The sequence below is a fragment of the Micropterus dolomieu genome, linkage group LG08 (assembly GCF_021292245.1).
Source record: "Micropterus dolomieu isolate WLL.071019.BEF.003 ecotype Adirondacks linkage group LG08, ASM2129224v1, whole genome shotgun sequence".
NCBI lineage: Eukaryota > Metazoa > Chordata > Actinopteri > Centrarchiformes > Centrarchidae > Micropterus > Micropterus dolomieu.
In genome coordinates, this window is record NC_060157.1 from 27,661,885 (window position 1) to 27,686,735 (window position 24,851).

The 24,851-nt window shown below is 39.4% G+C and overlaps 1 protein-coding gene across 1 annotated transcript in view; it reads right to left on the reverse strand.

Moving 5' to 3' along the window:
• Positions 1 to 809: 809 nt before the first annotated feature.
• The window catches only part of ajap1 (adherens junctions associated protein 1), a 51,292-nt gene continuing 27,250 nt past the window's right edge, over positions 810 to 24,851 (reverse strand). The window contains exons 2-6 of the mRNA XM_046057144.1: positions 19,903 to 20,657; positions 5,015 to 5,102; positions 4,632 to 4,874; positions 1,793 to 1,925; positions 810 to 867 (exon numbers count right to left, since the gene is read on the reverse strand). Coding sequence (XP_045913100.1) covers positions 1,853 to 1,925; positions 4,632 to 4,874; positions 5,015 to 5,102; positions 19,903 to 20,657 — 1,159 coding nt within the window. The 3' untranslated portion in view covers positions 810 to 867; positions 1,793 to 1,852. The remainder of the gene's footprint in view (positions 868 to 1,792; positions 1,926 to 4,631; positions 4,875 to 5,014; positions 5,103 to 19,902; positions 20,658 to 24,851) is intronic.

The following is a 24,851-nucleotide window of genomic DNA, read 5'->3' on the forward strand; positions in this document are numbered from 1 at the left end:
GTTTGTTTTTTCATGAACCCAAATCAGAAACAAATCTTACATAATAAGCAATTGGAGTTGGCATTTACTTGGCTTGCACCAGGTGTATTCAAATGGTTTTCTTTGATATAATCTCAGCTCGGGTGGGAGTATTTGATTAACAGTGCTGAATTCCAAGTGGTTCGGACTTACACTGTTAGGGCTGTGGCAGACTACTCTGTGTAAAAAAATAGACATAACTATTCTGTTTTTAAAATGGGATCTATAGAAACAATGTTTTAAAATCAATTGTTCAATAAAGCATATACCGTTCTTTTTTCCATCTTCTCTCTTCCCCAACTAATAGAATAGTGTCTCATATAAATATCTTTTAGACTCTTTTGCAACACTTTTCTTAAAACTATTTAAAACATATTCAAATACATTGGTAGCATTTTTTATCTTTCACATTTCTTAAAAAACAAACAAACAAACAATGTAGTTTGAGTCGATACAGGGTTAATATAGCGCTCTTTGTGTTGTCCATCAGTTGTTGTTGAAACTTCCTTCTATCCAGGTTGTGGCACATAGTGGCATTATTGGCACATTGTTCAGAAATACAGTTCATCTTCCACCCACAGCAGCTCTGTGGGTTCCTTTTTCAAATGTCAAGTGTTTCTCTTGAGACATCCGTGACGTCCACAGTCTTGTCCCACACCTCCTGTAAATATACCTATATATAATCTATATCTAAATGACTGTACGTTCCTGGAGATATGGAGTGGCAGCGTTGTGGCTGCTCTGCTTGTCATCTCTAAAAAAATAAATATCTTCACCAGTGTCCAAAGAGTGATCACGCTATTTTACAAAAAGAAGCTGTTTTGTGTGTTTCTTGTTTCCAACTGGATCCTGTGAAGATGCGGGGAACAAAATTACAATTACCACTCATAATGGTCACCTGTGCAAAATAAAAGAACAACTGTAACACACATATGACTCAAAACCAGCATACTTTCCACTTATGTTAGGAGGAACTGGTATCCAGCACTAACCTGAAAAACATGCAAACCAGTGCCTTTCTTAAACCAGATGAAAGGGTAATGCTGTATCACTGCTATAACATACACAAATGCCTAGGAAATATATTTGGTTTGCAGCATAATAATATGGGATCTTATGTCTTTCAAGACTACAGCGCTGGGAGCATGCTGTGTAGAGCTAGGCTGAATGAGACTAATCTGTGTCCAGACAACGGCGAGGCGCTGTCCTCCCACTACGCTACCTGCAGGCAATCTATTCCTTTTAAAATCTGGGTCAATAGCAGACGTTACACCTCCCCCCGGGCTTCCAGCAACACTGTGGGGCCAGAGCATGTGTTTAACTTTCACGCTTTGAATTTCAAATGCAGGCCATTCTGGCATATATTAACCATGCATAAAAATATGTCACAAGTCAAGTGAAAGTGCCTCTTTACTCCTAGAAATCTTCAAAACAATATGCTATTGGTGAAAGGATGAGAGTGGCAGCATAAATATTAATGAAAATATTTCCAATATGAAGAGTGAAATCAGTCATTTCAACCACATAGCTTATTACTACTGATATATACATAATTTGTTATCTCAACTAAAAACCTCTGATACTGCACGGAGCTGGATTTCTCAGCCATTTTAATCACTGTGCAGAAGACGGAAAGGAGCATAATCATGTCACAAATAACAAACATATGCCAAGTTCCCTTCTATTCCCAAAGTGGGGCAGCATCACCACGGGGATCGAGGTGGCTAAGGCTCAGGCGATGATTTGCAAGGGGACAAATTACCACAGTACCTACCAGAGCGTGAATTCAGGAAGTCTCTTCCACCCACAGGAAGTGAGCAAGGCCTTCAGCTTGTCAACAAGAGATCTCGAACCATTTCTCTGACACAAAGGCCACAGGAATCAGTTGTCTTTCAGTGGGGGATGGCCTACGAGATAAAGTGCAAAAGGTAAGAACATTAAGTAAACTTCTATTCATGGATATGATGCAGTTTGATTGGTTACATATTTATATTACATCCAATAAGTACCATATTGGTTTTCAGTAGTAAGCTTTTAACCTGAATTGACAGATTCTTAAGTGACATCATTACTGAGCAGGGACGTTGATAGGTTTCCTCTGAACAAAAACATTTTTTTCAATAGACTTCATACATCCTCTGAGGCCTAATGTAATCTCCCTAGCTAGCCTTTAGTGCCACTGTCAACACTGTACCATCACAGACAAACACAACCACAGACAATCACTTACTGAGACCTCCATTTCTTGGCGGAGATAAAAATCCTGGATTTATCAGCAATGTTGTTGTTAAACATGAGTCAAGATGTAGCCATCTTTCCATGACTTAAAATAAATGAATACAGACGCATTTGAATTACCCTACCCTCACTGCCAGCATAATCACTCTGTTACAGGCTTTGAGTAAGTGTGACCATCTTTGCTGGCCCTGCAGCTTAGATGACTGTTACTGTTATCCACTCAGTTAACACAATCAAAACTCTACCGAGCTTATTGTCACAGAACATAAATGATAATTTAAGGTATAATACCACAGTATTCCAGATTTCAATGTAACACACCTGCCTTGTCAGTTTATATCACAAAGAGAGACACATCTTTAACCACAAAGAGAAACGATTTAAACTAGGGCTGTTTGATTATGGTAAAAATCACAATCACAATTATTTTGGTCAATAGTGAGATCATGATTATGTAACTTCATTATTCACTGACTTTGGAAACATTCCAAAATGATTACCCCCCCCCCCCAAAAAACCTAAATAGTCCATGAAATAGTAACCAAACATTAACTTGAAACAGCATCTTAGAGGAAAAAGGATGACAGATACACAGTGTTTCCTCAGGTTGACTGCTTTGGGGGACGGATGGGCCGCCGAGGGGCTCGTGTGTGCGCATGTACACGGAGAGGAGCAGAGCAGAGACAGGTGAACTAGAGAGATGCTGGTACTTAAAACAACGATGAGTAAGAAAAGTATCAATGAGTAGACCATATAATATGTCATTTGTTAAGCTATACACAGAGCAAATGTCCACTGGCCGCTAGGCTAATTTATGCAGTGTGAAATACCTAGGTTTAAGCTAATAATCGTGACATCAGTCTTGGACGTTATAGCCCTTACAACCCCCGGGCATCTTGGCTTGAGCTGAGCTAAACATCACAGCCTGGCTGAGAGAGAATTTGGGCTTTTAGGGAGGGGCAGAAGCCACGGCTGTAAAAAAAAGGGGTGCGCTGGATTTATAACAAAAGAAAAGAAACGAAATGCGGCAACATTATCATTTTATTTCAATTATCTTGTTTTCATAATGGTGGGAGGCCAAAATCAAAATTGGATTACTTGCACAGCCCTATTTCAAGCTTAGTAAATCAAATACACCCATGACTCACCAATGTGAGTAAAAGGGGCTATATGTAGTTTTTCAGTGAAATTACTTATTAACAACACTGCAGCTAACGAAATGCTGAAAACTACATATTGCCCCTTTTAATGAACCCTTTAACAGCTCCACACACTAAAAACATGTATGCTTTTTATAACATTTTCTCACCCGAACGAATGTCTGTTGTGCGAGCAAAGTGAGAGCAAATTATTTGATATGGTACATCAAATAAAATATGTCATCAAAAGGTAATCTGATAAGTGGGACATGCTAATGCAGGGTAGAGGAATGTGGACACACAGACACAAGCATTAAAGCTTTTTTGATAAAGCAATAAATCAGGTGTTCATGCTATTCTTCGAAGAGACAATTTAAGAAACTGTAAGTGTTTAGCATACCTTGAATAAACAGTAAAACTGTTCGAATACCAAAATAAAGAATCAAATATTTGCCAAAAGCGTTTTATTGTGACACAGCTAATGAAAGTGCTACAACTTTTAAATTAAATATTTCTATATGAATCACTTATATAAGAATTGTAAATGAGAAAATAATAATAATAATAATAATAATAATAATCGTATATCCTATATATACATATAAACATCCGTCTACCAATTGAAATGGCATAAAATGACACTGTAAAGACTTCACATCCCATTGCCTTACATCTTTAAATTTACTCAATAACAACAACAAAAATCACTGGTAGATTTAGTTTGTTGTGTGCAGCTTGAGCATGCTGGGCCACACCACACAGCCAGGTGTCAGGCAGATGGACAAGAAATGAGGCAATGGACAACAGCATTAGAGGCAACCAATTTATAGGTGGATTTGCTCTGACTGCAGCTGACTGTGGTTCAGAGTGACAGCACAAGGAGAAGAGTGTGAGGAATTCAAGCATTTGATGAAGATAAATATTGCTTTTTTTTAATCTGCATTTGCATTTGTAATTTTTTAAAGTAATTAGAACATTTATCCTCTCATAAAACCATTATTCTTAGGAAATCGACATTGATTTCTTAACTCAATTTAAATTGATCTAGCTCTGCACTTCAGCATGGGGTTTAATAATATTTAGGCCATTAGACTTTAATTGATAATAACTGTAGTGGACAGAGACTTCATTGTGGAAAAGCATAAAGGGACTGTGGATTTACAGTGCTAACTCACTGAAGAAATGTTCCAGTGTGCATCCACCTTTTGTGCTACAAACAGTCCTGGCCCTGCGTACCTGTTTCCGTTGTAAGCAGTCTTGTAGACAGGCGTCTGCTGGATCATCTCATCAGTGTAGATGGGCACGGCAGTCCGAACGCACTCATGTGAGCACTGCAGGCTGTCATTGTAGGCAGTGAATATGTCCACCTTACTGGGCACCCGGGCTGGGGTAAAGTCTGTCAGGTTTTGGCAGCTTTCTTCCTGCTGGTGGATCTTGCGCTGATGGCTATTGTGGCGGCCATTCCCCGACTGCGCACAGCTACAAAAACACGCACCAAAGACAAGAAACAAACATAAAATCATACCTTGAACCTTTGGTCATCTACACGCATTTCTGACAAAGCGTGACATTCTACAGTTAATGTCTTTATGAGTAAAAAGTAAAGGAATCTTTCCTACCAGTTTTTAAGGACGAGTGTTGTGATCAAGGCTGCGATAACCATAATGAGAGACACAGTGATTGTGATTATCTGGTGAACTGCCAAACCTGCAAAAAGAAAGAAATAAACACAAGAGAAGAGAATTACAATTATTTGCGGAGGAATTGGTTTCCCTCCTGTTGTTTACATCAGAGAGCTATGCCCTATGTTTCTCTTTTGTTTTCTATCATGTACAAACCCACTGCACTCTGCAAAGTATCATGGACAGCTCACTTAAAAAGTAAAGAATGACAACCCGGAACAATTTCGCTCTTCAGTAAGTATTGATGACACTGTTATCCACTGCTATTCATAATTTAAGAGTAATATGAATTATTCCATTACAGTACAGCCAACTGTAATGGATAACCAAGTCCACATTTTCTCTAAGAACTAATACAACCTATTATTCTTACATCATTAAAATAAACCCGCAGTCAGATGGGTTTAGTTGTTGTTTGAGTGCATTGTGCATATATGTATATAATGTCCTAAATTAAGACCTTACCGGTTGGCTTCCCAGTCTTACGTTTTGAACCGAATGATTCCTCAAACAGCAGCTCCATATATGTATCTCTGGTTTTGCCCTAAGGCTTTTATTTAAACACTAAGTGAGAGCAAATTACTTGATATGGTACATCAAATAAAATATATGATCAAAAGGTGATCTGATAGGAAGACTGAATGCTTTGAAAAGTGGGACATGCTAATGCCGGGAAGAGGAATGAGGATACACACAAACAAAAGCATTAAAGCTGGTTTTATAAAGCAGTAAATTAGGCTTTCATGCTATCCTTCAAAGAGGCAAATTTAAGACAAGTGTTTATCATACCTTTATTTAAATATCAAAATATAGCATCAAATATTTGCGTATATTGTAATTGCACAGCTAATGAAAGTGCTGAAACTAGACAACAATATTAAATTAAATTGTTTTATATGAATCACTTGAAATATAAAATTGCACATAAGCTGTCACGTTATATCATAGTAATATATAATAAATTATACAATTTATAATATAAATTATACATTTTAGGTTGATATCATCAGTGTTACAATGTGTCTTGGCACACGATTCAGAAACTGTGTTTTGACAGTTCTTAAGACCTTGCAAAAATTATTTTACTAGGTACAGACTGGATCCTCTATATTTTAACACTTAATGGTCAATAGAGAATACACACACATTGTTTGATTTGAGAAGGATTATAAACTTGGTGCCTTTATAATCCTGCAGTATAATCAAGTCAAACCAGATGAAATGAAATCGATCATCGTCATCATAATTCCACACACTTTTGTAACATCATCCAGGTATCTGGTTTATAGCCTTGTTTTGCTCACCTGCCTAGACATTGCAAAGCTATTACATTAATACTATTGTTTAAATTAGGAACTATCTAAACTTTTGCCTATACACTGCAATGTGGACCAAAGATTTTCTGCTTGCTCCCTTTGTTCTGTATGACTTAAGTACAACAGCATTGCATTATTTAAACTCTAAAGACTCCTGTGTGTGCTGATCTCTCACTTTTACCAGAGGACAGTAATCCACAAACAAAACTGTTCAGTACATGTCTAAAGTGAGGATTAGTGTGAGCCTATTCGGCTGTACTGTATGGTTAGTGTGTTGTGTATGTGTGTGGGTGAGTGATAGAGCATGAGAGCGACTAGGACACAATGACACACTGCAGCAGGTGACATGCTGCAGGAGGGAGAAAAAAACTAAAAAGAAAAGCCGTCATGATGAAAATGTCCATGTGGGCCTAATACATCTCACCTCTCCATCAGCCAGCTGCCTGGCTGCTGATCCAAGCCAATTTGTCTTCGTGAAAGGCTCAAAAGGAAGTGGTGCTCGTCATTTAGGAAAAGCACATCGCCCCTCCTCTGACTGCTTACTGCCTGGACAGCCTCCTCTTGGATAATAAACATCTGTGGGCAGGGCCGTGCGTAATTCAGGCCAGGTCAACCTTGGATTAATGATATCTGCGGATGGCTCAGGCAAGCCTAACCTTCCCCGCGCAATCAGAGTCCCATGCCGTGGCAGTGGCACATTTACTTATCTGGCAAGTAATTTGCATTCTCTCATTTCCCATCTCTATCCTCCCTCATCACCCTCTCTTTTTGTCTCTGGCTGACGTCAAGGCTGTTAAGTTGAAAGTTTTCACTTATAAATTAACATCTCTCCAAGTTCAGGCATAATGGAGCTTGCCCCTGACCTTGATCAATAGCTGAGGTCTCTACTGAGAATTGTTTCATTTTATATTGATGTCTGAGTGAAAGGGGACATTTCCAAGTAAAGAAATAAAAGCTTCACTTTTGTCCTGTAAAACCACAACTGATTAAATCCCATTGCCATAATGTCATTTAATCAGTTCTGGTTTTACAGGACAGTTTTTTCCCCCTTAGGTTGTGTTCTGTCCCTACCTCTCATGGACACTCCTCGATCCATGCAACAATGACATTTCTGCATAAAACTCAAATTGTTATAAAGTGCAGGCAACCATTTATTGGTGAATGTAATATGAGTGAACACAAGTATAGCAGCCCTGCCAGTCTGTGATTTTATACCAGAGGAATCCAATTGGCTCAGTAAACATGAACTGGCTGTTTCTAGTCTACTGATGCTATGTTACATATTTTCAGGGTATTTCTGTCCAAATAACTCATTAAGAGTTACTCCAGGCTGCTATTTGGAGCCAAAAATATGCTTACTTTCCCATTACAGCTCTTTAAAGCAACATTATGTAACAATTGGTGTTTTTTGTGATTTGGCTTTTCACTGCTGTCATAAATAAGGACAGTAGTATGCGTGCATTTGTTATGATTACTTTACATATGATCAATAACTAGCAAGTCAACAACTTTACTAACTTAGCTTCTTCTTATAGCTAGCTTGCTGAAGAGTCTCCCGACCGCTTTTACACTACGTCACATTCAACCATTCACACACATTCATACGGAAACGGAACATTCACACACCAATGGAACAGCCATCAGGGGCAATTCGGGGTTCAGTAGCTTGCCCAAGTACAGTTCGACATGCAGCCTGGAGGAGCCGGTTGAACCCCAGATCTTCCGATTAAGGGGCAACCTGCTCTACCTCCTGAGCTACAGCTACAGCTACCCAATTGTTGATGTGATGCTGTGAAGATTTATCCATAGCGTATTGGTACCACAATCTCCCTGTTACATGTCAGTGTAACGTGATGATTCAAAATAATATTGAAGCTGTTATTCTAAGATAAAATGACTACATAACGTTGCCTTAATGGGAAAAATAACCCCAGAAAGTGAGGTCCAGCAACACAAACACCTCAAGTGTTAGTTCATTACAACCTCATTTTCAGAGCAGTACGTTTAAGGGCATGGGGATAATAGAGCAGACAATGACATGGGTGACAGATCTGAATGCAGAGGTCAGTTCTATTTTCATCCACAACTGCTAGTTAGAGGGAGGGAAATTTGGCCTGGCGATCTAAAACTCATTGCGTCCTGGCAGTCAGTTTGAAAAATCACCTTTGGCAGTCACCGTGCTATAGAGATACCAGTTTTATTTGGTCAAATCACTGCCAAACAAAGAGAGGCTGAGAGGTAGATGGATAGAGAGAGAAAGGAGCAGAAAAAAAGGAAGGGACAGAAAGGGATACAGCGAGGAGGGGACAGCTCGCTTGTGACCTCTGGCAGCAGGATTTGAGCCATCATCAATGCTCCCACCAAGAAATAAATGAGATTTGTTGCCTTACTGGCCATGACAGTTTGATGAACATGTCAAAGAAAAGCATTGAGGTTAAATGAAATCCCTCCTTGCAACCTCTTTTTAATAAAGATCCCCAACTTAGATGCAAAGTGTCAAAGCAGCTAAAACTCCGACCAGGCTTGTAGGCTACTACAGATTTAAAGGGGCTATATAAAGTTTAATAATGAAATTAATCACTTTTTTATTGCCTATGTGAATGGGTTGTAAACTCACATAAAAATGAACCATTCGCCTGCTTTCTGGGTTGTTTGGAACAGCCACTATGCTGCTTCCTCTGTGAAGAAATCGGGTCAGGTTCTCTGTGAAATCCATTGGTTTACGTAGGCTGTGACGTTCATTCGTGCTCCCGAGCCTCTTGCCTGCCTCTGAACTGTACACACAGCACAGCTAACGAAATGGAGTCTGCTAAAAAATGACCGGCTCCCAGACCAACACAGACTCCAAAACAAACTCCATGTAAGGATAAAAAACAATATAAACTTTAATGTGCTAAAGCCTGTCAGGCCAAACGAGAATCAGATCGACATTGGGGCGAAAACACAGTCAACATTGGAAACAAGATAATCCCACAGTCCCAATTCATTGTGGGGAACGCAGATCTGACACTTAATAGTAACTCCTACTAGTTGGGGTTACTAACCTGAAAGGTCAGCAACATCTTGAGCTGTTTCCAAACAGTATACTATTTTGAATGGCCTTTCTTACAGCAGACATTTTAATTTAGTAGTTAGTAAGAAAGGCACAGATGTTACTAAACACTTTAACAATGGCTTGTTCTATTCAGAGTCCCAGTAAGCCATGACAGCAAGCCAGAATGCACAAAACTAGGACCCTGAAACTGATGCAACTAAATGGAATCCAGCCATAATTTATTCATATTATTATTTACACCTGTGCCTTTCCTACTGTGAAGTCAAAATGTCTTCTGTGGAAAAGGCATATTGCGCAAACATGTAAGTATGGGAGAATTACAGGAATACTGTAATGTATTTTCTCCCCTTGCCTAACCAAGTTGTTGTCATGAAAGACATCATCCTGCAATAAAATCATCAATCATTATAAATAATGTAGTTGTGGACATATATTTCATGTTAAAATAACAAATGAGTACATATTGTTACAGCCAGCTAACATTTTGTAACCAAAGACAATTCAGCCTTGGCATGCAACCATTTACATGGCAGTTTATGACTTTGCTGAATCCCTGAAATGTCTATTTGCAATTTACATGGTGAATTATTTGAGAATATCTAAACTGCAGGCAGGTTTTCCTCTGAGTAACAAAGTCATAACAAGCCAATGCTGGACAAATTATGAGGAAAATAGAGTGAATAATTACTTTGCATGTATGTATGAGTTATTGTCAGTCTGTAGTTAGTGTGTGTGTGTGTGTGTGTGTGTGTGTGTCTAAAATGGACCATCCATATGCAGCGGTAAGCCCTATCAGGCATCCATTGCAAAGAGCCAATTAGTGCTAATGGTGCCTACACCCACACAGCATTGGCTTAAAAGCTCCTGAAAAATGTGGGAAAGGCCCCTCATTTATAAAACGGAGTTGCGGCTTACAGAGTTGCAGCCACCTCACTAACACATACCATACATTTGTACAGGTATTTTCAATACGTGCAAATAAGCTGCATGACCCTGTGAAGATCGTCTCTCCTACAACCAGGCACCTGAGCAGGACAGGTTGGGGAAGACTTCCGTCAAAGGCGGCCTTCAGATAGTTAGGAACTGCCAATTTAGCCAGTGTCAAAGTGTCAATCTAGGCTGATATCCACTGAGTCACCAAGCCATCTGAAACACTTACTGAAGATGAGGGTGCTGAGAGAGGGAGAGAGAAGAGTGGGACAGAGAGGGGAAAGTTGAAACTGAATATCAGAAACAATTACAATACATGCCTTTTCTCACAGTTTCAAAGGCATTGCTGCATAATTCTGTCAGGCCGGATGACTAAAGCTAGAATGGCCAAAGAAAGGGGTCAGTGAAGTTTATCGCTTTGTTGATAGCATCCCTTACAGGAGGATACACTTTTCCTGTGTGCCTGCCTGTATTAGGAACAGCGGGGAACACACAGTAGCTCATGGAAATGACATTGCTACTGAGGCAGCTTCAATCAACTATTCTGTGTTCATATGTGTACTGTTGTGTTGGTGACAGGAGTTTGCTTTTTTATTTTTTTTACCAACAAAGCTCAGCTGTATTGTTTCGCGAGTGAATGGGCTGGGAAAAATACCATGCACCTGCACGGTTTTGGATTTGAGTTCAATCCTTCAATCCATCTGCAAACTCTCTGTCTTTCCTGTCAAGCAACACCATGCCATTTTTCAACAAAACTGCAAATTCCACAAAAGCTAAAACAAATAAACTCAAATGAGTTTGAAAAAGAGGTCACATTCAAAACACGCCGCATTTCTTCTGATTGACAGAACAATCTCCTGTCACCAAAATAGTGTCTCAGTCAACATCTGCACTTCTCTTCCTTAGGCAGATGTGTCGAGGCATGAAGAAAGAGCTGAGCACTGGAGAGACAGAAAGTGAAACAGCATCTGCTCAGTCTGGCCCCTTCATCTCCTCTTGGCTGGGTTTTCTGTAAATCAGGGAAAGGAGGTTTGACTCTGCATGCCTGTCAACAGGCATCAGCATTTAAGTCCAGATTTAACGCTTTAGAAAAGGAGATTCATTTTTACCCACTTTATTGAGAGTCAATACAGAGAGTAATGGCAAATTTATTGGATTGCCATGGTAACTGTTGAGAAAAGTGGTTTCTCCCTGACTCTATGTGTGTCTCTCACTGTTGAGGAGGCTGTACTGTACGCCTCTACAGGTCCACCAAAGGTCAAAATGCTGCATTACAATGTTCACTGTACTCGCTTCTTTAAAAATATCCGGAGACACTCAACATCCATTTTACATGTGCTCCACAGATTTACTTCATTACTCCATTAATGTAACCCTCCACTCCCTTCACAAACTTGGTGATGTGTTGTTGTTTTTTTTGTTGCCAGATGGACCTATTTATTTGAAATATCTGCTGGGTCCTACACCGGATGTCATCTTTTATTTTAAACATCCAATTAATGTGTCTATTTCAGGAAGTCAGAGGACCCATCTGTAAGGCTGTACTGTACCTTTCAGGAACACATGGTACCCATTGCCTACTCCACGCAGACCTGTAACATTTAACCTTGCGGCTCTCAGACTGTCTAACAAGACCCAAATTATCAGTAGTGGCTTTACTGACTGCAGTTTTAATCATCTCATATCCATAATGGAGCTGACGGCTCCATCTGTGTAGAGTGGAAGGGGGTCGCAGTTACTAGCGGCACAATCACCGGGAACAATCAGTGAGCATCTGGAGGTACCACCGCTATACCCCCCCCCCTCACCTCCTCCTTCTCCTCCCACCTCCTGTATAATGGCCTGAACACTCTGAGAGGATCAACGGGGGCCATCCACTAAGAGCTGCAGCATCCAGTCAGTCTTCTATCCAAACTGACTGAGATACGCACAAGATAAATTCTGATGTTGAGTGTACACACTGGGGGCACATCATCTCAACACAGGAAATTGCACATTACATTTAAGTTATTAACCACCAAGGCTGAATTGTCTATGGCCTCTTACCACTATGACCAGTGGTGTGCTGTCTTAATTTAACATGGGGCAGAGCATGATTACATAATTACAGCCACCTACAGTAAGACTGCAAGTCATTAAACTTCAACTGAGACCCATGCGATGCACACAAACACTGATAATTTGAGAACTGTGCATGAAAATAGTGGTAAAGGTTTTTACTAAAGGCCTTTTCACAGATTACAAGCAACATTAACTTCTTTATCCAGGAAAAGGGTGTGAACATGTTGGACTTTTTGTAATAACAGAAAGAGTTGTCCCTTTTGTTGTCCTGCATTGTCAATGCCAACACTGAGGGGGAGTAAAGACACATAGCCTGCAGTCAAAAAGTGCAACAAAAGACAAGCTGTGGCGAGCTGTCATGTACTTTCTGTGTCGGTTCATAGCCGGTTTCCAACCAAACCAAACTGGCTGTGAAAATCTCACACAAGAACAACTAATGAATCAATCACAGAATGCGTTCAGGCATGTGGATATAAAGTCCATGGCTCATTTCAGCTCGCTCACTGAATAGACAATGTTTTGATCCCAGTTGGATCTTCTGGTGTGTTTAAATCTCTATGTGGTCACTGTGCAACTCATAATGAAGTTTCTGTAACAATGTGAAAACAAAATTTAATGTGCAATGATTGCAGATTTATAAAAACCAAACACACAGACTCTTACAGATGCAAACAATACAGCCAGAGTAACACCTGACAGTAAAGTCACATGGCAGAGTTTCTTCTTAAATAACGATGCGGATTAATAAATTTTATCTGCACTGGAAAAACAAATAAAACACCTAATCTAAGGGCATAAAAAGCCTTAAATCACAGCAATTTTAATGAAAAGGCCTGACTGACAAATACCAACAAAACTGTAACACACATACTCAGTGTCTCTGCTGGTAACGCCATAGCATAAAACAAAAGAGAAAGAAATCACAAAAGACAATAAAGCATTCAATGATCAATCATAGGACCCACATCCTCAATAATTAACCGGCTGTTGTTGTGCAATGTGTTTGTTATAGTGGTGTTAAAAGACACTTAGGTCTAGAGAGGAGACACGAGACTGGGTTCACGAGATCGAGACAAGACGAGATTTTAATTTTCAATGCTGAATTCTATGAAAATTTTGCAGCAAAAAAAGACTTCTTGTGAGGAGACATTTCATCTTAGTAGGCAAGAAACGTTAACAACTTTTCCAGTGGGCTCTGAAGCTTCTTTTTCATCTTCATAGTGAAACTGGTGCAAAAGTCTGCCAAAGATGCATCTAGCCATGGGTTGATATGAGATTTTCACATTATGATAACCTTAAGCGAAAATATCATGGTTTGCGATTACAGCATGTGTTATTTTTAAATGTCTGGGTAAAAAACATCAACTTTTTCCATTGAACACAATATATTTCATTTTAAAGCAACGACATAACCACTGCTACTAAAAATAATCTCAATTAACACTATAAAATCGATTATTGTTATTTAATTGTTGTGTTGATGCACACACACACTTGTCTCTCAGACAAACGGTGGAAGAGACGCCAGAGCAAGCAGTTTTTTTCCTTCTCTCTCTCTTTTTTTATGTTGTGATTTTTAACAGATGTACATAATGGTGGAAGACTTAAACACAAGTATAGACGTGATACCAGCTAAATTTAATTATTGTAGTAAATCGCAGAAACATGGTACTCTGCTCCTCTCCGCTCTGTGAAGTAACGTGAGGGCTGTAACTAGCTGTTGTTAGCTAGTTAATGAGCCATGTTATCTGCCTCAGTAGCAAGCCAATAGTATTTTTTCACCAGTGCTAAACACGCTAACTCGCTTAGCTTGTTGCAGATGTTCATTTCAAGATAGTGTTACCTTGAATTTAGCAAAGAATGACAGGTTGTTCTCAGTGACTGACTCACACCACCCGAAGGAGGAGACGTCATGTTAATCTACGCTGCGCTAGGGCTGGACAATAAAACAATAACAATAATTAACGCAATATAATTTTTTTTCAATAACAATATAACAAATGTTTAATAAATATTCAATAAATGTTTGATTTTATTCACTTGAATCATACACAAATTAGGACTTAATTTTTTATTAAGATGGTTATTTTGTTGAGGAAAAAGGACTGAAAAAAAGCTTTTACTTAATTTTAGTCATGCACATGTTTAACACACAAAAAAGATTTTATCATAATTGTTTTGAATGTTCTGCCTCAGAATTATGCAGTGATCCACTGTTTGGCATCAAGTGTTGACCATAAAGACGAGTTTAAACCACAATTAACCATCAGGTTTCTTCAACTTTCTTCAGCCCTACGCTGCACACGACCTGCGGGATTCCTGCACTTTCCATCTTTGACAAGACATAAAAAAGCAGCTCATACCGCGGCAGCAGGAAAATTTTAGTGGTTTTGAAACCTTGACTTTTTTTATACCGCAGGATACCTTGAAACGGGTAAAGGGTCAATGACTAGATGCATCAGTACTTGATACATTTACTGATTCCTAATTACACTGGACCACAGTCAAGCCTGTAACTGGATACTGCTTTTCACTGTGTACAGTACTTCCGTGTGAGGCAGTTATCTCTCCTTCTCTCTACCTCTTTCCACAACCAACCACTTGCATCCATGTTTGACAGTGATTTGCACACACAGCGTGAGATGATTACGGTCATGATGCACGCATGCCTTACGTGGCTGACTGTGCTGGTTGCCTTCAGTATTCATGAGTCACAGTGAATTAGTCCATGCAGCCCGTCTATTGCAGGGGTGAGTGCACATACTGTAATCTCACAGTTACTGAGAGAAACAAATATCTGATTAGTTAATAATTGGTTTAGAAATTTATCAAGCACAAAATACCCCCAACTTGTACTGGGTAAGGTTTAAACATTTTGCCGTTTCTTTCCGATTTTTCAGATAACTATGGAATAAATTTTTTGAAATGCTGGTCCAACAATTCTCGGTAGTCGTTCTCCACATAATACAGACATGTTATGAGCCACCTGTCATTTCTACATCAGTGCTTTTAGATTACAATTAGCTGTGATGTCAGGGTGGCTGGGTTCGTTTCTCCCAGAGGTTTTACTCTGAACTGAGGTGATTCTGTTTGAAAGGCTGGATGTGAAAGACAGAGAAAAAAAGGGAGCGAGACCCAGAGCAGCTTGCATGCACACTGATACTCTGTTTACTGGGAATAATCAAATTGTGAGGAATTACAACAGTATTGAAGGAGCGTAATTTGGCTGTTAGATGCTTAACATGATAAGTTGTGTAAAGCTACATAACAATGCAACTGAAGGTGTTGTGACACCTTGTGGTGTTGTATTTTTCCCTCACATTGGGCACAGATCACCTGAGGTTCATGAGGCTACATGTTTTGGACCATGCCTCGCTTGCATTTGAAAAATCAAATTGGAATGTGTCCGCATTGCCATGAAAATAAGAACATCTTATATCATTCACCTGTGATAGTTGTCACGGTTAACTTGGCACAGCGAGTGTAATCCTGGAGGACGACAAGACACAAAAAAGGACAGAAAGCCACACATAGTAGCCACCCAACAGTATGTCAACATACTGTAGATTCAGGACTAAAAGTCTGCGCATGCACAAAAGCAAACATGCATGCATACACAGTCTTTGTACTGGTTATGTGTTTTGCACTCTAATATTTATCATGACACTGTGTGCATGTGCGCCAGTCTTACTCCTGCTCTCAAAATTAGCCTTAAATGGAAGTTGACACTCTTCTGTATGAACCAGAAAACATCTTTCAGCAACGCAAAAGCAGCCCTTTGTTTAAAGCACTGACATATGACATGCTGTAATTCAGTATTCTTACTGACTGATAACAGAGGCAGTTATTTTCCCGGCATGTTAAGAATTTACTGTATAATTTGGATGGCTAATTCAACTAATTTGCCCACTAAAATCTAAATTATGTTTGTTAAAAAGATGTTTACATCTAAGTTTGAATATGCAACTAGGTTACTTAGGTAACATTTCACATAATAACATTTCACCTAGACTTTACATTTACCAGCTTCGTGGGTCTAGGACACATCGGGTAGTTATCCAATATGAAAAAAAGCGTAAATGTAAGAAGCACTGGAGACAGATTAAGATCCCATTGTAGCTGTGTTACCAGAAATTACTTTGGAGAGGACCCGCTTCCTCTGTAGATATAAGAGCTCATTCTAAAATAATGAAAACACAACTAATCTTATTTGCAGGTGATTACCCTAACTTATCAATTACTTAATTAATTACTAATGAAAACATACTAACATACTGAATATAAATAGGCCTGCACAATATAAGGAAAATCTGCAATGTTCTGTAACATTGTTCAATATTGCAATGATGATATGACTGCAATAAATAAAAATATATTGAAGTGTGCATATTAGCTATTAGAGTTTAATACAAAGTAATATAAATATAAACTCAGTAATATCTCAGATAAACAAATCTTAAATGTCAGTAAGATAATTCATATTCCTGACTTCAAAATACTGACTTAAGTTTAGAAATAATGAAAAACTCAGACATCAGTCAGTATCAGTCCTTCCTCCTGTCCTCTTCCTCCTCATGTTTTTGCTTGTTGTAGAGTATAATGATTACGTATTGGCTTTTTACTCGCAAAGGTTTTATTGCACGTATTTACAGTAACGAGTGTAGTTGTCATCAACTCGATAAATCGTTGAGTTATCTTAAGTTCACCTTCACTTTGTCCACTATGGCCTCTCTGCTCTGCTGGCCAGTGTGTGTGTGTGTGTGTGTGTGTGTGTATATGGAGGAGCTGATTAAGAGCAGCTGCATACTGATAATAAATACTATGGTCTTCATTCCAGTTTAATACCGTGTTACGGTGCCCATCCCTAAAAAAACCTTGGTTTTCTTAATCATTGCATTTCAGGCCATCTTTTGAAATGTGTTTATCATGCATGTTCATATCCCAATAAAAATATGATTTATTGGTCAGTAAATATTATTATATTCAATTTCTGCCAATATTTCTGCCAATATCAACCTAAATCTAACACACAGGTTAAATTCCCCCTTTAGGGAGTATTTTTGAATTGAAGTGAATACATCACAAGACAAAAGCATATCTATCTATATATATATGTGAGTTAAATTGTTATGTGGATTATCAACTTATTCTGATTAACTTAATCTTTATAAGGTGTTCACATGAGCTCCTCCTATCCAAGTTTGCATTAATTAGACTAAGACTGAATGTAACATATCCATAAACAACCCTTAAAGACGAAGCAGGAGAGATATAGAGTAAGAGACAGACTGTGTTCGGTGTGGTAATTATATCTTGCCTTGGGGCCAATATGAGGCAGACATGGGTTAATGTGTTGTGAAGGCAAAAGGAAAGTTTTCTACAGCAGTTAAGCAGCACTCGGGATGTTTTCTCTTTGAAAAATGATTCTATTCATCTGCTCTGACGAGATGCAGTCTGCTTATTGATACGATAAAGTACACCCAGTCGTAAAAATCAGACCTTTTTTCTCTCATTAGCTAGTGGTGACTGATTTCCTCCAGGATACAATATCAAGCCATCATTTTGAATCACAGGTGGCCTCACCTCTCAATCAAGAGAAAATGAAAAGATCACAACAGTGCTGACAAGACAAATAAATACTGCGATTTAATTTCACTTCAGTCACCATAGTACGACATTTATTTCTACCACTAACATTAAAATCTACTTTTATAGTAATTGTTATTCCAACATAAGAGCTGAGTGTTTCTCTTGTTTTAATATGAACAGTACTGAGACTACAGTTATATCAGTTATTAGATCCATGTTTGCTAATGGTCAGAACCTATGTTAATCATCTGAACATCTGAATACTGGAGATATGGTATAACACAATTATTAAGAAAATAAAATAATTTTATGATTGAATGCACCTTAGCTTATATTAAAACAATGAAGGCTTATAAGGTCATCTAAGTACGGCTCCACAAAAACTAAACAAAATATTCACCACATTTCCAGCATAACGCAAGGGTTTAGGGTGAAATGATTAAAACACACTAAAACACTTAAAACAGATATTTTTTAAAGGTTTTTTTGAGGCAGTGAAGGCATTATATATATCAGCAGGACTTCTACTATACATACTTTTTCATGTTCCTGTGTCTTAAGACATTTTTCATTGTAATTGAGTAGAAGGTGGCCAAGGCCTTTTGATCATCCTTACCGTTCCCTGCCTAATTTTATGACATTTATATTAATGCGGCAAAAGGGAAAGCTTCAATTAGCATAGTGCTTGTTCATAAGTTGTTAAACATGACTTATATTTTATGACTACCTGTATGGTCCATTTAAAAAGCCATGTTCCTCGTGGACTTAATGAAATGGTAAATCTAATGTGCCTGGCTGCGAGGTTTGTGTGTCCACAAAATCACACATGCCCATTTCAGGTATGAGCGCCACAGTATGGTCAAGGACATTCACTGGAAACCATGTGCTGTTTTCCCAAGCTGCAATTATATTTCAATGAAAAGTAGATCATTACTTTGAATCATTAGTCATGCGATACAATGAAAAAGTGGAAAGAGTTTGTCAATTACTTATGCATTACTGCCCTTGTTCTGGTTGACCTACGGAGGGTGTTCACAACCAAGTGCTACCTGTATGACACGTAAAGTTGCCAGCAAGATGCTTCACCAGAAATGTCTAATACAAGTGATTTTTCACATTATACCCCCTGGATCCCACCCACATGAAGACCCCCCCAACCATTCAAGTCTATAGTCTAAAGGTAAGAATGCAATCCCATACCGGCTTCCCACATGTTCCACACACATGCCAACTGTGTTTGTTGGAACACAACCAAACTGGAGGTACCACTAATCAAACGCTGGGTCTTCTTTGGGGCAGTAGGGGTTTTGCCCCTGTGTGACCAGTACAGTGATATTACTTTATTTAGCATTCACATTTCCTCTTACATCTACATCTTTTTTTTTTATTATTCTTTTCTGTCCAACCTCCACAACCTTCTGAACACATGCAGTTGATGCTTTTTTTGGGTATAAAATAACAAAAATGAACATTTTTGATTTAGTTGTTTTGTTTTAAGCCTGTCATAGTGGGTGTACATTGTTCTGTGGATTCATATGGGCCATTAGCATACAAAGATTAAAGGCCCATTTCTGAAGTGTCATTACAGCCTTAGATCCCTCATGACATGACAAACTGAAGGCATTTGCAAACAAACACCTATTTATCTGGATACTTTAAACTTGAGACATCAATCCATGGTGTTCATATATGTGCCATGCAGGTTTCTTATTTGTTTTCAGTACTCATTTCATTAATTTGTTAATTGTCTCTGGTTAAAAGTGAACACAGCACTTGTTTTTACTGAAGCTGTGACTGAAACCACGACTGTGTTCAAACAATAATTTCTTTAGCTTACTCACTCATATTATGATTAGCTGTCTTATATGTCTTACCTGGTGTGTCCCCATATGGCTTTGGTGGTTTGACAGTCTCCCCGAAGCTGACAGTGGCCTTGGTGGTGCTTAGCCTCTTGGGCTCTGGTGTGGTCACCACAGTGAACGTCCTATGGGAGAGCCTGGTTGTAGTGCTAGTGGTTGTGGCCACTGTGGTTGTTGAGACCCTGGTGGACAGCGTTATGTTAGGCTCCGGTTTGCCATCATCATCTATGCTATCTGTCCCAGTCGGTCCCCAGTCGATAAATCCGGCCACCGTGGTAGTCCGGCCCTCCTGAGACTTGTCATAGCTGTCCCATTTGAGCTGCCTCCTGACTCTACGTAGCAACCTCAGTGTGTCTCCTCTGCTCCCACTGGATAAAGCTGCTGGAGCTTCCGCTATTACAGCCAAAGGATCACCTGTCTCCATTTGAGAGTATCTTAACCGGCACTCCTTACACATGGCTTGTCCTTTATGTGCTGGTCTCCGATGCTTCACTTTTGCCCCTATCCCTGCACTGTTGTCTAGGGGTGGAGGGATAGGACTAAGAAGCCGGCGGGCCAACGGGCTCACTGTTCTCCAATGAAGCTTGTTGGGCATGTCCCAGAGTGGCTGCCAGCGAGGTCGTGAGCGAGGCACGGATTTAGATGTGAGTTTGATTCCCAGACCCTGGCTGAGGGGGCTGCACACAGAGAAGTCCACGGTGAGGTGGGTCATGGCCAGCAGGATCCACACCCGGTGCCCCACACAGCTGCCTGTCCTCAAAGCAGACGGACTGCAGAGAAGGGAGAAAGTGAATGAGCGAAAGAGTTTTAGATCCAGACACTTCACTACAAGTTAAAACCATCAAATCAGGTTCCCTCCATCACCTACCGGCTAGTTAATATCCTATTGTAAAAATTCACATCTGTATTCACCCTCCATTTGCACTGTTGGCAAAGCCCTACTCCACGACTTCTTAAACTCCAACTCAATTAAGCTTAGATAATAATTAGCTTTGCAGAACGCCATTTGAATTACAGTATAAAGGTCAGACACAAAGTAAATGTTGTAAAACATGTGGAAGAGTATGAATATGCTCTTTGCTCTGAGCTGTCAAAATCAGTAAGGATTTATCCTTGATGTTACAGATTCATATCAATCCAGGGATGATTACACCAACACACAAGGTCAGGCCGGGTTTAGCTGATCATCATATTCTGCATTATCTCCCCTAGACACAAAGTCATCTGATTCCCAAAGGGCAATTTGATTATGCAGTACAATGATCAGGGAGGTAACACGCAGTGCCAGCAGAAGACACAGAATGACAATTATATCTATATATAACAAGTATAAGTGTGTGTATGCCGTCTATTGCTATAAAAACCTCGATTTTGCTCATCAACAAGATGGCAAGGTGATAGATAGGCTGGATGTTTGGGCTAGGACCCTTCAGTAGACAGATTTTACAGACAACCTTCAGTGGCCCCTGGGACAAAGCTACACATTGATTCCTAAGGGACAAACCTCATTATGGGCTATCTTTCATCTCAGCTGTCCTTGACCAATTTAAGCCCACACAGAGGACTTATTTTGGAAGCATCTCAGAGGTGATGATAGATGGAAAAGTGTAAATGGGTTCATCGAATTTCACAGGCAACACAAAGCTGTCTGTTGATCTGATAATCACCAAGTCATGTTTGTATGTAACTTTACTATCATCTAGCTAACCTGTTGCAACATTTGACAAGACACAGTTGACATCTGTTTGGAATGTGGGTTTGTTAACGATTGCTCTAGTCAAAAGTTTTACGCAGGTATAGAAAAATGCTGTAAAGTAAGAATACTTTCAAAAATAGACATGTTAATAGATTATGTTTATCAATTAACAACATGCAAAGTAAGAAAAACCTAAATCAAATCAATATTTGGTGCGACTAACTTAGCATCAATTCTTCTAGGTACACTTGCACAAAGTCAGGGGTTTTGTAGGCATATTGTCAGGTGTATGATTAAACAGTTATACCAAACAGGTGCTAATGATTCTAAATTTAATACTTTTTGATGATGAAACACAATCATTAATCTAAACATAAACAGCTGTCTATGAGGAATACAACTGGGTGAGGAACAGCAAAACTCAGCTAACAATGTCAGCTTTCTGACAACAATTACAATCAAAAGTCATACACCATTGCAAGACCGAGCACAGCAACAAGACACACTGTAGTTATACAGCATCAGCAATGTCTCTCCTAGGCAGAAATTTCAAGTCAATCAAGGGTTTCCAGAGGTGCTGTCCAAGTTATTTTGAAGAAGCACAAAGGAACGGACTAAAGTTGAGAAGTGCAGATGCGGCGGCCAGTCAAAGAAACTTAGTGAAGCATAGGTCTGTGCGATTCGACAATATATGTCGTTCGACGATAGCAAAACGTCTGTCGTTTAAAATTATGGTCTATCGTTTATTTGTGTCGCAACTTCATCACTTTCCGAGGGGACAACGCTTTGCACCGCAGTGAAGTTAGTTTGCATTGGACATTTGACAGATATCTGTCTATTCAATGTAAAGCTACATAATATCCAACTTGAAACTAACTTCTCCATTCTTCCACACTTGCCGGTGTTGCAGGGAAGAAACTTGCATTAGGAATAAACAAACGTGGAGGAGACTGAAGTTTACTTATAACTGGATATTACTGAACAGGAGGACTCAGACCATGCAAGCAAAAACGATAAGCTCTGTTGTCTGGAGGAGCCAAACAACACTACTCCAGCCGTTTCAGCCATCTTGTGTGTGACAGGTAACATTAAATGACTTGCACACGGACATTCAGCTTACTTTCTAGTTCACCAAGACATGCTGTTGTTGTGATGTTAGCTATAGCAGCAGGAGAGTTGTGAGTATCGCTGTCTGGAGCTGCTGTGCTGCTCTGGGACTTCTCATCCTCTCATGTTAGCTTTGCGGCAGCAAGTAGTAACAGTTTGCTAACCTACAACCTAGCTAACGTTAGTTACATTACTTGCTGTGTCGTTGTTAACTCTATGTCATGGTGTTTGTCCTGGTGTTGGATTATCCCAGAATAGCTTACCCCACTTTTGATGGAGAGATAAATTACAAGTTCATAATATTTTACTGAATTTACAAAGAATGTTCTACATCTGGATTGGGATTTGAAATGACCTATCTTGGGATATGTAATGTTAGTCATATTGCATAGCCCTGCTGAAGAAGATGAAAGACACATCATGCTTTCTTCATTCGCAATCATAGAATGTCCTACCAGGAAACAGTGGGACTCTTGTACACCTATCTACTATCCGGAGAAGTATAGGCCTTCATGGAAGACTTGTGGCCAAAAAGCCATACCTCTGACATGGAAAAAGGCCAAGCAACTCAACTATACAGAGACACACAGGAACTGGGGTGCAGAAAAATGGCAGCAGTTGTTGACTGATGAGTCAAAATGTGAAATATTTGGCTGCAGGAGAAGGCAGGTTGTTCACCGAAGGGCTGGAGAGTGGTACAAAAATGAGTGTCTGCAGGAAACAATAAAGCGTGGTGGAGGTCACTTGTAAGTTTGGGCCTGCATTTCTGCAAATGGAGTTGGGGATTTTGTTTTTATGAATGGTCTCCCCAATGCTGAGAAGTACAGGCAGATACTTATTCATCATGCAATACCAGAAGGGGGGCATCTGACAAATTTATTCCACAGTATGACAACGGCCCCAAACATACAGTCATTAAGAACTATCTTCAGTGCAAAGAAGAACAAGGAGTGCTGGAAGTGATGGTATGGCCCCACATAGCCCTGATGTCACGAAGAGAGAGAAGCAACTGAGGGTGCCTAATTCCACAGAAGAACTGAGAGTAGTTCCTCAAGATGTTTGTGCCAAGCTACCTGTCGAGTTCCTTCAAAAACTATGTGCAAATGTAGCTAGAACAACTGATTCTATTTTGAAGGCAAAGCATGGTCAAACCCAAATATTGATTTGATTTAGTTATTTCTTCTGTCCATTCACGTTCTTCTGTCCATTCACATACATTATTTGAAAGCATTCTTACTTTTACAGCAGGCTATTGTTGTTTGCGCCTGCTGTCTGCTAATGCAAAATGAAATTAAAAAAAATTGGATTTGATTTTTAAGCTAGGAGGAAGGTAAGGCTCTTTGCTGCGTTTGTAAAATGCATCTGCCTGACAGTAACGTTAGCTCGTCACTTAAGTTAGGTGGATGAATCTAGTTCTACAATTTCATTTAGGATAAGGATTCATGGGTTGCATTTGAATTATTTCAAAATAATTACGTAGGTAGTATTTTAGCATACTATTATGAGAACAATAGGACTTATGCACAGATTTTTACAATTCAAGTCTTAGTCAGCCAACATTTTTGTGGACACTTACACTGGCTGTGAGGAGTAATACCAAACAATGTTTTTATTTTTATTCACCCCACCTTTCATTTGAGTCGTGAAGGACCAGCAAACCAGTAAGTGATAAAGAATTTAGAATTGCATTTTAAGTGAGCCATAAATGGGGACTGATGTGGTCATTAAAGTGCAGTGACAAGGTCAGTGTAGTATTGACACTTAAAAATACAGGTGATAATTTGTCTTGTGAGGGTTTTGACCTCAGACTGAGATCCTGGCACTTCCCCAATCAACACACTTCAGGTGACTCAATTTTAAGCCTCCAAACTGAATTAATGCAATATCTGATAAGGGAAGTGGCATTATGCATCATGAATAATATGCTATGAAGCTATAAAATGCTAAAAGCTGTAACATGTTTCATTACCATGTTTGTTAAGCACCTTGCTTTTAACCCTGCTGAGCTCAAACATGGCCAAAGAAATAAGGAAGAGTTCAGAGTAGCCTGGAAGAGCAGAATGAGGGCAGATGGCAACAAAGGTTATACCAGTTATCCAGAGAGAAAATACATAATAATACAGAATTGCCAAAGGCGACTCCTCGGATGTCAGGTAGTTGG